At 43.8% G+C, this 14,691-nt stretch overlaps 1 protein-coding gene across 5 annotated transcripts in view; it reads left to right on the forward strand.

Moving 5' to 3' along the window:
• LOC133957284 (poly(rC)-binding protein 4-like) overlaps positions 1–14,691 on the forward strand; it is a 31,246-nt gene continuing 16,555 nt past the window's right edge. For 3 of the 5 annotated variants that reach the window (XM_062392784.1, XM_062392783.1, XM_062392785.1), the window contains exons 1-4: positions 1–172; positions 11,503–11,692; positions 11,884–11,907; positions 13,221–13,253. In XM_062392784.1, coding sequence (XP_062248768.1) covers positions 11,585–11,692; positions 11,884–11,907; positions 13,221–13,253 — 165 coding nt within the window. In that variant the 5' untranslated portion in view covers positions 1–172; positions 11,503–11,584. The remainder of the gene's footprint in view (positions 173–11,502; positions 11,693–11,883; positions 11,908–13,220; positions 13,254–14,691) is intronic. The other 2 variants (XM_062392781.1, XM_062392782.1) reach the window with 2 other exon arrangements.

A 14,691-nucleotide genomic window follows, 5' to 3' on the forward strand; every position in this document is an offset into this window, starting at 1 on the left:
TGTGCGCGTGTCTCCTCCTCCCCTGCACTCCAGGCTGCTGACACACCGGGAGGACAGTGCGCACCACACACCCGCGTCACTGGACTCTACATGGATGCGAAGCCCGGTCAACGCAGATACATGGGGATACTTTAGCGGGAGCTTCAGCCTGAGACCTTGTGCATGAGAACTGGTGAGTGGCTCCGATTGTTTCTGGACTGCGTGTTCCCAATTCTCCCAACTTGAAACAGCTCGTATCTGGCGGGTGACGGGTCCTGACAGCTCGCGACCGTCAAAACGCAGTGTTACAATCCTCCACTATGTTATTAACTATATTTAAGGAATAAAAGGCTCAATCGGGTCTTTTAACCAGTGGGATCCTTGGCTCTCTGGATCACCATAGTGTGTCACGGTTTAACTTGGACGCGCTCACATGAGTAGATTAGATTAAATAATCTGCTATGTTCACGCGCCGGAGCCGAACTAACGGGGCCATAAACTAACCGGGCTGTTAAAACCCATCATATGGCAGAAAGTCGCCAGATGAGCAGGGGACAACAATGAGACCGAGGAGACAATTGGTCTCTTGTGTGTATGTGCGTGTGTGTGTGTGTGTGTGTTTTTTTTACGATAATGAAAGTGGACCCCGTTGGCCGGGCCAGCCCTGAACACAAAGATCATTCTCAACAAGATACTGTGGGCGCCTGCTTGGTGCTGAGGCAGCGAGTGTGTGTGTGACAGCAACATTATTCACCAGGATGCCTAATTGCATTAGTCTTACAGTGGGGGTGGGGGTGGGGGGGTCTTGATGAGCTGACCCAAATGAAATCAAAAGTCAGTGCAGATGTTGTTGGGTTGGTCGCTGTTTCTTATTTATTTTTTCCACAATTAGATTTAAGATGTCAGTAACGTACAGTTAGCCTCCATTAGCGTTAGTCCCGCTGCTTGTACGGTTTCCAGATTGCTTAATTGCTGGACTCAATAAACAGCCAGTGGCTTATTTTTCATTCAGCATAGATGGGCAAAACCGACTTGTTATCATATTATTCCTTCATACTCTGGGTGCTACAAATTCATCTTGAGATTTCCTTTCAGATTTTTTAAATTGCTAAAAGAAATCGAGCCTGTTTTTGTTGCTTTAATCTATTTTGCACGGTGTGGGTTCAACAGGCCCGTATAAAATTCATCTTCAGACTTGTAAGTACAACACAGTCGATAAAAAAAAACGTCAGGCGATTGATTGATTAAGGAAATCCAGGGTCTCGCTGCCCTGAGGAGAAGCTCGTGAATCTTGCATGTGCACCTCCACTCTGCATCTGCTCAAACTAAAATGGGACAGAACAGGCACCCGATTGGAGAATTGTTGTCAGTTAGGGAGCAACGGCGTGATTATTTTCCTGATTTATCTTCACAGCAGGCACATAACGGATATCAATAAGGAATAGGATTGTATTATGTCTCTTTGAGTGTGTGTAGTGAGGGGGGAGGTGGGGGGCATCTGCTTGAGTGCAAAAAAAACCCACTGTCTGTTCTTGAAAAAGGGAAAAGGGAATGGCTCGTACGATTTGGCTGATTCGAGAGGCACACGTAGCTTTTAGTGGGACTCCGGGGGGCACAATAACAGACCATCATGCATTGCTGACTCTCTGTCCAAATGCAATTCCTTAATGCACTCTGAGAGTCGGAGATCTAATAAGAAGTGGAAGAGCATCTTCAATAATGAAACCCCACCTGCATCCCTGCTGCAGACCGAGGGCTGGGGCTGAGAGGCTTCATAAATAACAGAAGCCAGACCTGACACGTGCTGCTCCGACATCTGCGAACCGCCAATATAATCCCTCTCATCTACCAAGGTGCTGTTCTTGCAGACCGAAGGGGGGGGAGGGAAATCGGCACAATGCTAAGTCTTAGTGTGCAGTCATCAAGTAAATGCAGCCCAGTTGAGTGGCTTCACTCTATTAAACCGTTCTGCAGAGAGAGATCGTGGATATTCAATCAACTTTTACAGCTTCTCGAGATAATTCGACAACACAGTGGAGCGTGACTGTTCATTCCAAACATCTTCATTTGTACACACCTTTTATTTGATTTTCTTAAGTCACGTCAACTTCGTATTTAGTCTCGAATCATTTCTATTCTGACTTAACACCTGGAGTAGCTTATGGTGCGTTTGGGCTTTACATTTTATGAGGCAACTCAGCATCCCCATCATTACTCAGACATTCATTTAGATGTTGTTGTCACAGGAGCGCTGTTGTGAAACAAATTAATTTCCTCTCCAATATTTGAGATAACCCCCCTTGTAGCAATTAACCTGCATTTGGGTAATTAACCTGTGCTTGTCACCATCTAATAACTCCAGACCCTTGAGGCTTAGCTCCCATACCTTCCCCCGTTATTTGCTGTGCTCGTTACCCTTTGTTTTACCATGAAGTAGGCCATGTCGTGCAAGAAAGTCATGGACCATGGATCACATGAACGCCTCTATGCAAATAAACAGCGTAGATTTCCTTTTGTTTTGGACTTTCTGGCTCTGCAATGAAGGGGGCCTTTCTTCTAGAACAGAGTGTGACCCGCCCCGTCGTTCTTAAGACTGCTTTAGTGGTTGACAGAGCCGCGGGCTGTCCCTGCTATGAAAAGATGGCACTGTGTTGAGCTCCGGAGATTGACCCAACAAGCCTCATGACTCTGCTGTTGTGCCTCTACAAAGAGTCTCATGAGCGTGATTTATTTAGTTCAGAAGTTACCCTGAAAGAGCGGCTTTCATTCCTCCTATACTGTACGGCGAGCGGAGAGCGCCTCAAGAAACGAGGATAGGTGTATGCTAAGTACGCCACTCCAGTGAGCAAGTGCTGTATATCAGGCGAATAAGCTAAAAGTCTGCCTTCGTGCATGTAATCCGCTTTGCTGCACACTACGCTTAATGGAGGGTTTTTTCTTTCAATTGGCCATCTGCATCTGTTTGTGTGTGCGTGCGTATGTGTGTGTGCGTGTGTGTGTGTGTGTGGTGTGACCAAGGAGGAGAGATGCTTTTTATCCCCCTGCCCTCCCTCAGCTGCTGAGTGCCTGAAATATTTAACAGGGACTGCACTATTTTTGGGTTTGTGTTCAGTTTGTTGTGGGGCTTATGTAATGTGTAGTTTCAGCTCGGCGTGCACAGTGACACTGCTCACCCAACAGCACACCATTGGCTCGGCTATAGGTTATGCTGTGAACAGTACGATTTTGCAGCAATCCTCTACGCCGCCATAAAGAATATTGTACAGTCAAATCGTAGAGATGGTCTCCTGCAGCATCTGTGCGCTGACTAATTTAATCTCCATGTTTTTTACCCGGTGCCTTGTGCCTCGAGGAGGGGGCAGGGGCAATCCACATCTTCTTGGGTTACTTGTTTCTCTGAAATATTGATCATCTCCCCTTTCCTCTTTTCTCCGACTGCATGTCCCCATCTGTCCCTCTTTCTCTCCCCATTTGTCTCCCATCTTTATCTCCTTCCTCTCCCTCTCTTTCTCTCCCTCCGAGGTGTCAGATTCTCTGACTCATGCCCTGGTGTGGAGGATGGGAGGAAAGCAGGGATGAAAGAGAAGAGAGGAAAAGTCATTTTGCAGATAGAGAGTGTGACCTTCATCCAGGGAGAGGGCTGGGATAAAAGCTGGAGTTAATACCCTGCCAAAGTGTATTCTCCACCATGCCAAAAAAAACCATTCAGAGTGATATATGGTCCCTAATAGAAGCTCTCTAATAAGGAGAAGCGTACCATTGTAAGTCAAGGCAAAGCAAATGACCAGAAAATTCCAGCGTTGAATCCAGAGGGACAAACACTCTGGTGAAGTCCAACTGTATAATCGAATGAAAACAGGATGTGACATTCGGACCCAGTGAGTTAATTCATTAAAATTAGTGCAAGAGACCTAAAATATGGTTTACAGCTGAGATTGAGCTGCAGTAATTAGATGGTTGATTAGATGGTGTTTTGCTTTAGGGAATTATAAAAAAAAAATCTTTATGGTGTTTGCTTCTTAAATATGATGATTATCTTATTTTCTTTTAATATGAATAGTATTTAAAATATCTTCAGGCTTTGGACAGATGCGTGGAGATAAAACAAGGAATTAGGAGGCATCACACATGTCTGGTAAATTATAAAGATGACTATATCACAGTCTATGGGCTCTCCCACTTCTAAATGAAGCTAGTGTAAATCCCGGCTCGGGCTGTGTCACTTTGTGTCTGGAACCAGCAGCCTCTCGAGAGAAGGTAACTGTCGGCTCAGAAACACGGCCCTGCACGCTTCATTATCTGTATGTTTGTGTTGTTTTATCCTCAGCGGCAATAATGACAAGGAGGAAGGAACTTGGTTTTACCTAATGAGGAGACAGGCTCCTTTGTGTAAACAACACTCGATCAATGTATGGCTCTCACAGGGTGGCCATGTTCTTTCAAAGGTGTTCTTAAGAATAACCACCGAGCCCGAACTAACGTAGTACCAGTCTGACAGTCACAGACACTGAGGGCTTAGGATAGGCCGCCATAATAGAGTGTCAATTACCCTGCCGTTCATTAATTACCGGATTCACTGGTTAATATGCAGACTCTGACTCAGGAGGTGATCTGTGTCGATGCGGCGCAGACGGATCGAGTCGCGGATTGTGAGTCGCTGTAACAACACGAAGCCCCGGAAGTATTGATTGTCACTGTGAGATATGACAGGATTTGCTAAAAAGATGCAGTTTTCTGGTGTCAGTTATTTGTAAATGTTGTTGCTCCGGAGCGGTCACCGCTCTGTTAAAAGAAGGGCATGTGTTGATTATATATTCTGCCTCTGTGTGTTGATAAGAGACTTTTATTTCTGATCTAGTCAAAAAAAAAGCATGGTTTGGGCATGAGGGAGAATTTTGTCACAAACAAGAAGCTCATTTACTGAGCGACATGGAAGAGCTCCAATTTCCTCACGTCAGCCAGTCAGCCCAAACCGCTGTTGAAGATGCTTTTAAATCCCTGCGACAGTCATTTTGTCACAGCAGTTTGAATTAGAAAACTTCCATTGCAACCTTTTGGCAGATTTGCTCGTTGCGGTCTGCAGGAAAATCTTGTAGTTCTACCGGTCTACTTTTTAAACGCCACAGAGTATGGATTAAAAAAAGCACTCAGGCTAATCTGATCAGCCCACATTTGGGTGCAGTGGCTGCAGTGAAGGCTGGCCTCCTCTTCTGCTGCAGGGAAGCCGAGCTGGCTCCAGGAGCAGCGAGCAGCCCCCAGGTTCTGATAACCTTCTCTGGGGCCCCGAGGTTGACCGGCGGCTCGCGTTGTAGGCCGAGACACAGTTGTGTTCTAACACAACATAAAGCCGGGGGGGGCTGATAGGGAGAGGACAGCCCCCCCCCCCCCCTGCGCTGAGGCCTGACCCCTCCCATTATATGTGACACAGCTGAGAGAGACATGCTGAGAGATGAAACACTGCTCCTTAATTTCAAGCCTCTCCTGTTTCACAGCCTAAGCCCCCCCCCCCTCTTCTTCTCTCTATCATTTCGTTCGAGATATTTTAGAAATACAGAAACCATTTCATCTAATCAAATGTTTATTAATTGGGATCTTTTCTTAAGTATAACACAGACAGGAAAACATCAACTTATTATGTTATGGTTATGATGGTTCTCTTATAAAAAAAAGTTATCTTTCTTTTCTCTGTGGATCAAAGTGGGTGTGATTCGGGGACGTCTTGTGCACATATTCCAAATTTATGATATTTAAAAGAAAATGATGACCGTTGTCAGCACTGTGTGAGGAAGAGGATTCACTAAAGCTTTGAATGACACTGAGAAATACTCGAGATTTGAAACCCAGTGTTCAGGAGCTCAAACAGTCCAGTTGGCTGTAGCTGCAGCTGACAGTAAGATACATGAACATCTAAGAGGAGGTTTAAAGCAGACTTAATTTACTGGATCTCATTTATCTTTTATCTGTTCTTCTGTCAAGTATACTTACTCCTCTAAAATGACCTCTCTCTCTTTCTCCCTCCCGCTATCGTTCCATCTATCCGTCCATCTATTGATCAGACTCTAGCTCTTTCTAAAATAGGATTTACTACTTGTTTACTTGCGAACCTCTGTCAAGTGGAACATGGAACCATCAGGGATTGAGAGCGCCCTGTCTGTTTGGATTCAGCCACGTTTGTACGTCACTTTCAACAAATGAATGCACGAGAGGTTAATGTCGTCTACACGTTCTCCTCTCTGACGTTTTAATATTTCTCTGCCGCTCATGAAGCTAATCCAAACATTCAGCTCCTCTTTGATTATTTCATTCATCTGGAATTGAGTTCATTTAATCAAGGAGCCTTTTCAGGGTCGTGTTAATATGCAGTCGTTAGCCTCGACGTCTTCCTTTATCTAGAGCTCCTACACACTCGCTCATGTACAGGATGTAGTCAGCCTCATACACGACATGTGTTTCTCTCTGTACCCTTGTGTGCCTTACTGTGGAATTGTGTGTGCCCGTGTTTTTTCCCCGGGCGTCTATTTTAAGTTTGGAGGAGAGTGACTGATCACTAGCGGAGAGGAATCTAGAGGTTTTACTTTTCCTATTTGTTCTCAAAGTCATTTTTTTCCTTCAGCAGACGACACTCTCATTGTGTCGTCATGTCGTCTAAGTTTGTCCGTGACGGAGAACTGGAGATTGTCGTGTGGCGCTTCTCAGCAGATCAAAGTCTGTCCACACAGTGTGTGAATTGCTGCCTTCTTTCATCCCAGCAGCTGTATGTGGGTTTGTGCGTTCTTTGTTTTGGTGCAGAGAGACATGGGAATGTGGCTTCATGCGTGTGTGTGTGTGTGTCTGTGTGTGTGTGTAGGGTTGCATGTGTGAATGGTCTCTCACCTCTCGCCCTCGCTGTGCGCGTGTACACACGTCGACACCCTCTCAGTTATGGCTCCATAGGGTGTGCGCCCCCCCCCCCCGAGGACCACCCCATCCCCGCCAACTCTGTGGGTTTATCGAGCAGACACTCAATCCCCCGGCCCTCTGGATGTGCCCGTATGCAGAGGGGAGCCCTGTTTTCCTCCTCCACCATGGAGACCAGGCGTGCCCTCATTCCTTCCTCATTTTCCTCTAAGCTGGTTCAGAGCCCGTCTGCTTGCTGGTTCTGTTGGGGACACAGTTGTCTCAGAACAGGTGTCCAGTCCTCCAGACAAGCAGGATGAACAGCATCCTTTTCATCTCGACAGTCTCGCCGAGTAGATGCTTCTGAAAACAGGGCCAGGGGAAAAAAAATAATAATACTGCTGGCGGCTGTCGAGGGATGTATGCTGACTGCTTTTATCCATCACATCTTTGATGCCCGCCTCATGGAAGTCAAAATGTACTTCTGGATATATTAAAGGGTATTTTTTATTTCATTGTTTGTTTGGGACTTTTTTCTATAACTGCCAGAATTATAATTATCAGAGCCAGTAAGGGAGATATTTGTGGGTTGTAAATTATTCATGCCATCACATGTTATTTTATAGTTTTATGTATATTTTGAAAAGTGTATTATAAGTTGGCAGTGCTAAACCAAAGTATGGATATATATATAAGGTAGTACTCTTACTTTGATTGTTAGAATAGCAATAGATTTTTTAATCACAGTAAAAAATAAATTGGATGTTGTAAAGGATAAGTGTCATTTGGGTAAATGATAAATGAAGGAACACAGCCCAGTTATTTATCGGGGCAATATTTTATAATAAATAGTCAATAACTTAATCAAATTGCATGACAATTTAACACTCCATTATTCAATTCACGTGCATCTTCATCACCTCGGTTATTAATTTAGAAGCCTGATCATTATGTTGTGTTATTTCCACCCTTGAGGTATTTTCCTTAAATGATAAATGGCAATTTTAAGGTTAAAGGATGAATAATGTGAATATGAATAAACTGTTTTCTATTTTCATCATATCACAGCTTAAGGAAAAGTCAACACGTCACCAAAGTCACATGGATTTATCTTCTGGGGACAATAAACATTTTGTGGAAATCCAATGGGCCGGTGTTAGATTATTTCACTGTAAAATGTTGACTTCCTGCTGCTACTACAGGAAAAGTCAGTAGATCACCTGGGGGATCATGAATATCTCTACATAATATTCATTGCAATCCATCCAATAATTTTTTGACATATTCTAGTAAAAGGCATAAATGTCAACCTGGTGTTGGTACTAGACAAAACGTGGTGGATCAACCAACAGCCTGACACACACAACCCAAGAGCAACTGCTGCTTTGTAAGGCAAACAACTAAATATAACATTAATTCACAGGCTGCCCTTTGTAAGCATCTGACACAATGAACAGACCAACTCTGTAGTTCAGCTTTGACCTAGTACACACTGTGCAGACAGAGATCATCATTAACAATTCAGGTGGATTCACTCACAGCATCATCGTCAGAGTAATTTATACAGTCTGGCAAAATAACATGTTTTGATTGGTTGTTGATATATTTTGCCGAAGATGTCACCATGTTTCCAGATCTCAGTAAATCTCATGATAGACCTGATCTCTAATTGTGCCAAAAGTCTTGTTTAAGTTGGAATAGAGCAGATTTACCATTTACCATTTGCCTTTTTTTTTTTTACATCAGCTGTGTATTAACAGACTGAGAGGAGCCATGGCTCTGTGGTCATTTGCTTCAGTGTCATTTGATTAACACAAAGTCGAGCTTATTATAGTTTATATAAATATGAATACAAGCAGTGACTCACAACAGGGGCCCCTGTACACTGGGTTCAGTCAGGCAGAGCAGGACCAAGGTGAACAGTCAATGATAGAGGAGCAGGACAGGAGATGGGCTCTGTGCCTCTCCCCTGGTCCGACTGTATTCTGGCAGCCCGGCGCTGCAGTCCGCCCCACGCTAATTCCCTGTTCTGTGTAACCAGGTCTGATTTAGAACAGAGGGGCTCTGTTCATCCTGGAACGCTGCTGCTTGGGATTCTGGAAATGAGGAGTTCAGAGGCTCACCACCCTCACACAAACGCAGAGCACATGCCTTGTTATCAACCCACAGAGCAGCGCATAATGATCCCTCAAACCATTAACTCCTAATGCAATAAAGTGCTAACATTTTAGCCCTGCCCTTCAGTGCTTAAACATAATGAAGTTAGCCCACGGGTTGTACAAATGTGCTCGGTGATATGCATCGATCAAGCTTAAAGTCATGATTACTTGGCCCCGCGTCTGAGGCTGACAGCGGGCGAAATGTTCCAGTTTCCCTGTTCATCTCCAGTCAACCCCCTGGTCTTTGTTTGATATTTATGGAAGTCGTATGGAAATCAGTTTCTAAATGATAGTTTTTTTTTTTTAAACAATACCAATGAGCATCCCTTCCATAAGAGTATAGGGGGAGAGTTTGGTTTACGACAATCTAATGCAGCAAAATGACACCATGCTCCACTTACTGCCACGTTTTGACAGACTGCCATGTCAAACTGTGTCACAGCCATGGAGGGAATACAGAACCCAACCAGGCAGTGAAGCTCTTAAAGCAGTGAGCATGCGAGCGTCTGAACGTGGCTTTGAAAGCACCCAGTGCATAAATAAGTCAGCGAAGCAGCAGTGGCCTTGTGCACTGAGCGAAAGCATTAAGCCCACCCACAATAAGTCCCATACGAATTGGAATCTTGTAAAATAATACCAATTTATTAAACATGAAATGCTCACATGGCTCAACAGAGATGCAAACAGCATGCAGATTTCTATAAAACACACACACACACACACACACACACACACACACACACAGGCGGTGTCTGTAGCACAGGGCTGGTATACAGTGGCTCTGTAGGCTGGTTGGAATTCACTTGGCAGACAAACAAGTGGCCTTGATGAGTCAAAGTAGGGAGAATAATTTGTTTCTGTGTTGTTTTCTCAAAGCGAGTGGTCAACATGATTTATGGCAGTAAAGAATTCCACAGTTTTCACCCAAATAATTGAAAAGCAGCTTTAAAAACATTTTAATGACGCATTTAAATGAGAACTGGCATAATTATATGATTCTTAGTTTAGTGGTTTCTGGAAATTGTACGCATTCCTCAATTAGCTAAGCAGTGGTGGGAGAAGAACTCAGATGTATAGAAAAGCTTTGTTGTGATGAGGTCTGCATAATGTAACTGAGATACAAATACAACAGTGTAAGTATCAAGTGAAAAAGTACTCGGAATGGCCCCTCAGATTAAAATGTATTGAATTATAGTTATTGCTCTATCAGTGTGTACATCACTTAAATGTTGCAGCTGTTGAGATGTGGCTTGTTCTGACTTCAGTTTATTATAATGCATCATATTATTTGTGGATTTTGTATCAATAATCTGATGTTTGCAAAGTAGCTGAAAGTATCAAATACATGTAAACTGTACACGACTTGAATACATTTACTGACTTAATTCCTACCTCCACATCAGCTACTTTTAACTATCACACATTGATCTATCTTCTTCCTCACTGACAAATGTAAGGCAAAACCCTAATGGTTCACATTATACTGAGATGGTGAGCAGCTGGCTGACACACACGTTCATCATACTGCATGTCACACAACTGACACGTACGTAGCTTCCACCACGTTGTTATTCTGGGATCATTACAGATGCTCTTCATTTGCTGTCGCTCTATAAATTCTGATCTGTCACCTCAGAAAAAAATAAAAATTCTCCAGCTGACCGAGCTGGAGCAGATAACACCAGGTCCCCGGAGAAACTCCAACACTTTCCAATGATACTAAAACTTTTTCAGATTGAATTTGATTAACTTTGCATGGAGCTCATGCCGCGCTCGTCTGAAAGGAAAATTCCTTTTCTCTTGTCTTTTTTTTCCGAGTCCAATTTCAAGAATCGCTCCTCTCGCTGGGAGAGAAACTGCTCGTCGGTTAATGAAGACACAGACAGTGTGTTAGTCATCAATGGCCGCCCGCAGTCTGTCAGGACCCCCGAGCTCTGATGAGCTGCAACACTGCTGACACTGCTGGTGCTTATGGTCAATATCCTGCACACACAATGCTCCTCATTACGACTTTGTCATGAATCACCATCAATATTACATCGACTGCAACTAATGAAGAAGTTGCTCCCAGAGAAGTTGGGCTCATCGCCGCCTGAAATGTCTTTGATGGCATGAACGTTTTTATTTTTTTTATATTTCATTTTTTTAATCTGTCCTCTCTTCGGCTGAACATCTTTCATCTCCGGGAAATTATCATTCAGTCAACAGTGCAGTTAAATACAGAGCAAGCGGGTGGTTTCCGAGAACTAAACTAGAACACAGCCATTAGTTCTAATAGTGGTACATGGTGTTCAGTGAATAATGATGTTGCTTGATAAGGGAGTCCCGTGCGACTCTATGAGATACATCGTGATTGTAAGCCGAGCGTGAACGCACATGTTTATGACTTTCTTCGTGTTTTATGATCCTGAGCAAATTCCTTTGAAATACAGTTTATTTCAACCTAAGTTTTTCTCCCTCTCTCTCTCTCTCTCTCTCTCTCTCTCAGAGCAGCACCGAAGAACCTTGAAGAGCCAGAGATCGAGCGCTGGCCTTCGTTTGACAGTGTGACCAGCGAGTGAGCCTTGTTCATGCGTCTTCCTGCATGCCACTCCCACATCGCTATGAACTGTGAGCAGGACTTCGCAGACGGGGGCTTGGGAGTGACCCTCACACTACGACTGCTCATGCATGGAAAGGTACAAGCCATCTGCTCGCATTGTTTATGAATGAGTGCCCACTGTAGCTCTCTGGGCCATTTTTTTGCACATTTGTTACAGCTTTATGATCAATAGAGATGATGAATTATGAAAGGTTATTATCAAGATTAAATGCTTTTTTTACTATTTTCAATTGAAAAAATTAATACTTTAATCTTTTTGTCTTTTAGGAGGTTGGCAGCATCATAGGAAAGGTGAGATGTCCTCTTTTCTTTCTATTATACAAAATACTGCATATATTTAATATATTATATATTTTTTATATATATATTAATCATAAACACAGATGAATAATCCTTATTGAAGTCAGGTAGATGTATTAAAATGCTACACCTGTGTCAGATATGCAAATCTACACGTAATATCCATCGAGCAAAGCCACCAATCTTATATATGTGAATTCATAATGAGCCGTTGTAAAATAATTTCCCTCTCTGTCTTGAAACCAACGCAGAGCACAAAGCCCTCTTGTTCTGAACGTCCCCATCCTAAATGTAATTGCCCTAAAACCAACCCTCTTAAGACCACCACCCCCCCCCCCCACACCAATAATGCAACACAGTAATCCATCAAACAAAAACATTAGTGCATTGACTGCAAGCCTCCTGTTGAAACCGAGCTCCAAAGACATATTACCGTCGGCCCCTCGTGGGCACTCTCAGCGTCTGCTAGGAAGGGCCCTGCTGCACTGTGTTCACTGGAAAAACAACACATACAGCACACATCAATAAAAGAAAGAATAGATGAAAACAAAATGCGTAAAGAGCGCTGGAGAGAAAGACATCACAATGGATGCTTCGACGTGCGAGAGAAATCAAAATATCTCGGAGGAAATTGAGAATAAAAGTAAAGAGGGAGGAGGAGAGAGATGAGTTTGGCTCACGCCGAGCAGCTCGACGGAGGGAGGCACTTGATCTGCAGCACTTCCACTAATAACTTGCCACTCCACCCTCCGAGCATTCCTTTCTTCCTATCTCAAACCTCTCATCTCTTTCCCATCAATAGAGGGCCGACACCAGACCACAAATAATAAGTTTTCCTACAGCGTCACATAAATAACGGTGCAGCCCAGGGTGTTGGATGATACTGGTTTTGATGCTCCTGAAAGTGAGTGTCAGTGGGTGCATGAAGGCAGGAAACGAAGGGTGCTGAAGCTTGGGGGTGGACGTTAGCCAAAAGAAAAATGGTGCAAGCCCAACCAGAGCTGGGACACAAGTCTGACAAAATGCTCTTTCGTCTCACACACTGAATAAACAGCCATTACCGGGCAGGTGATGTATCTTTTTTCCGACAGCGGTGCAGAGGCCACCGCCGCCATGTATCGCAAATTGAAACTCTAGTGCAAACTCCCTGTGATGAATTCTAATCAGACGCGGGTTTGTATTAGCAGGTTTCACTCGGAATTCAAGGACACTGATGCGATTGTAGTTTTCAAATGGCGCGCTTCTTCGGCGTTTGATTCTGATCGAAGCTGTCCTTAAAGCTGTCCTTCATCTTTCTTTTTCAGAAAGGAGAGACTGTGAAACGAATACGAGAAGAGGTAGGTCAATTTGTGCATTTGCCGTATGAGCCTGTTCTCACTGACCCCAGAGTCAGTGTGTTGAGCTGAGTGTGTGTGTCAGCAGCCGTTCAGATGAAGTAAGCCCATTTTGCTCACTATCATTTTCTTCAAGCAGGTCAATCTGAAGAGAAAACCATTATTTAATTTCAAGGGCTCATTTTGAAACTGTTCAGGATTTGTTTCAGATGCGTGTGTTAATAATAAAGCTGTGGGAGGAAGCTGCTAATAAAGCCTGTTTGGGAGTTTTTGAGCATACAGGACTTGAACATTGTCCAAATTGCCTTTTGGGCAATAACAGCACCTTTTCAATTTAAATCCTCTCTCTCAATCAGTCCCCTCGCTGCTCTCTCTCCAACTCCCTCTCTCTTCAAACAACTTCCCCTTTTCTCCGTCCTCCCCTCTTTAAAAATCTCAAGGGTGCAGCTAAACTAATGCCGCTTGGTTAACTCTTTGTAAAAAAAGAAAAGTAATTTGGCTGACACTGTGGCGGCACATTTGATTCTTTCGCTGGCTGCTAAGGTTTAATGTTGTACTTTATGAGGCAGAAGGATAAACAGGGGAATAGTGAGGTCATGGGACAATGCAGCCCCACAGAGCTGCTGGATAAACCACTCACCCATGATAGTCATCCATCCATTCATCCAGTCAGCCTGCCAGTTTTGGCCTTTGTTACTTCCCAACTGCATGAGCCTTATCCTGTCAGTCCGTCCCCAGGGCTTACAGCTACAGTGGGAGCATGACGCACTGGAAAGACTGGAGAAAATGGCCTGGAGGTCAGAGTGCTGTCCTGTTTCTGCTCACGTGAATTTAACTCAAACACAAGGGCACAAAATGGAGGGAGAGGAGCGCAAGTATAGGAGCTCTGTCGTCTGAGGGCAATGCTCCGAGGAGAAACTTTATTAGATTTACAGAGATACAGAAATGTGCTGTTTGGCTGTCAGCCTCGCCTCCTTTACTTTCAGGTCACTTGACTTTCCTAACTGTGGGTGTGCCCTGCAGCTTCTGTGCCGCTGGAAACCCAATGCACAGGAAGGTCAAAGGGATGGTTTGAGATTTTGGGAAATGTGCTTATTTGGTTTCCTGCTGAGAGTCAGATGAGAAGATGATTCTCATCTTTATGCGGAATATGAAGCTGCAGTTATTTTAGCTTATAGCTCAAAATAAAGACTGGCACGAAGAATGACACTCAATAGACCTCATATCTCAATGCTTAAAAATTCCCTTGAATTCAATTAAGCTGTAAGAAATTCACACACTCATAGGTACCAGTCCAGTAAATATGCCAGACTATTTACATCAAGAAACATTAATTATTCTCTGGGGAAAACACCCTATTTTGCAACGTTAGGGATGGTGATAACACATTTCTGGATGTGGCCCTTTGGCTTGATCTGCTCCACAATTAACAGGTTATTTC

The sequence above is a fragment of the Platichthys flesus genome, chromosome 7 (assembly GCF_949316205.1).
Source record: "Platichthys flesus chromosome 7, fPlaFle2.1, whole genome shotgun sequence".
NCBI classification, from domain to species: Eukaryota; Metazoa; Chordata; class Actinopteri; order Pleuronectiformes; family Pleuronectidae; genus Platichthys; species Platichthys flesus.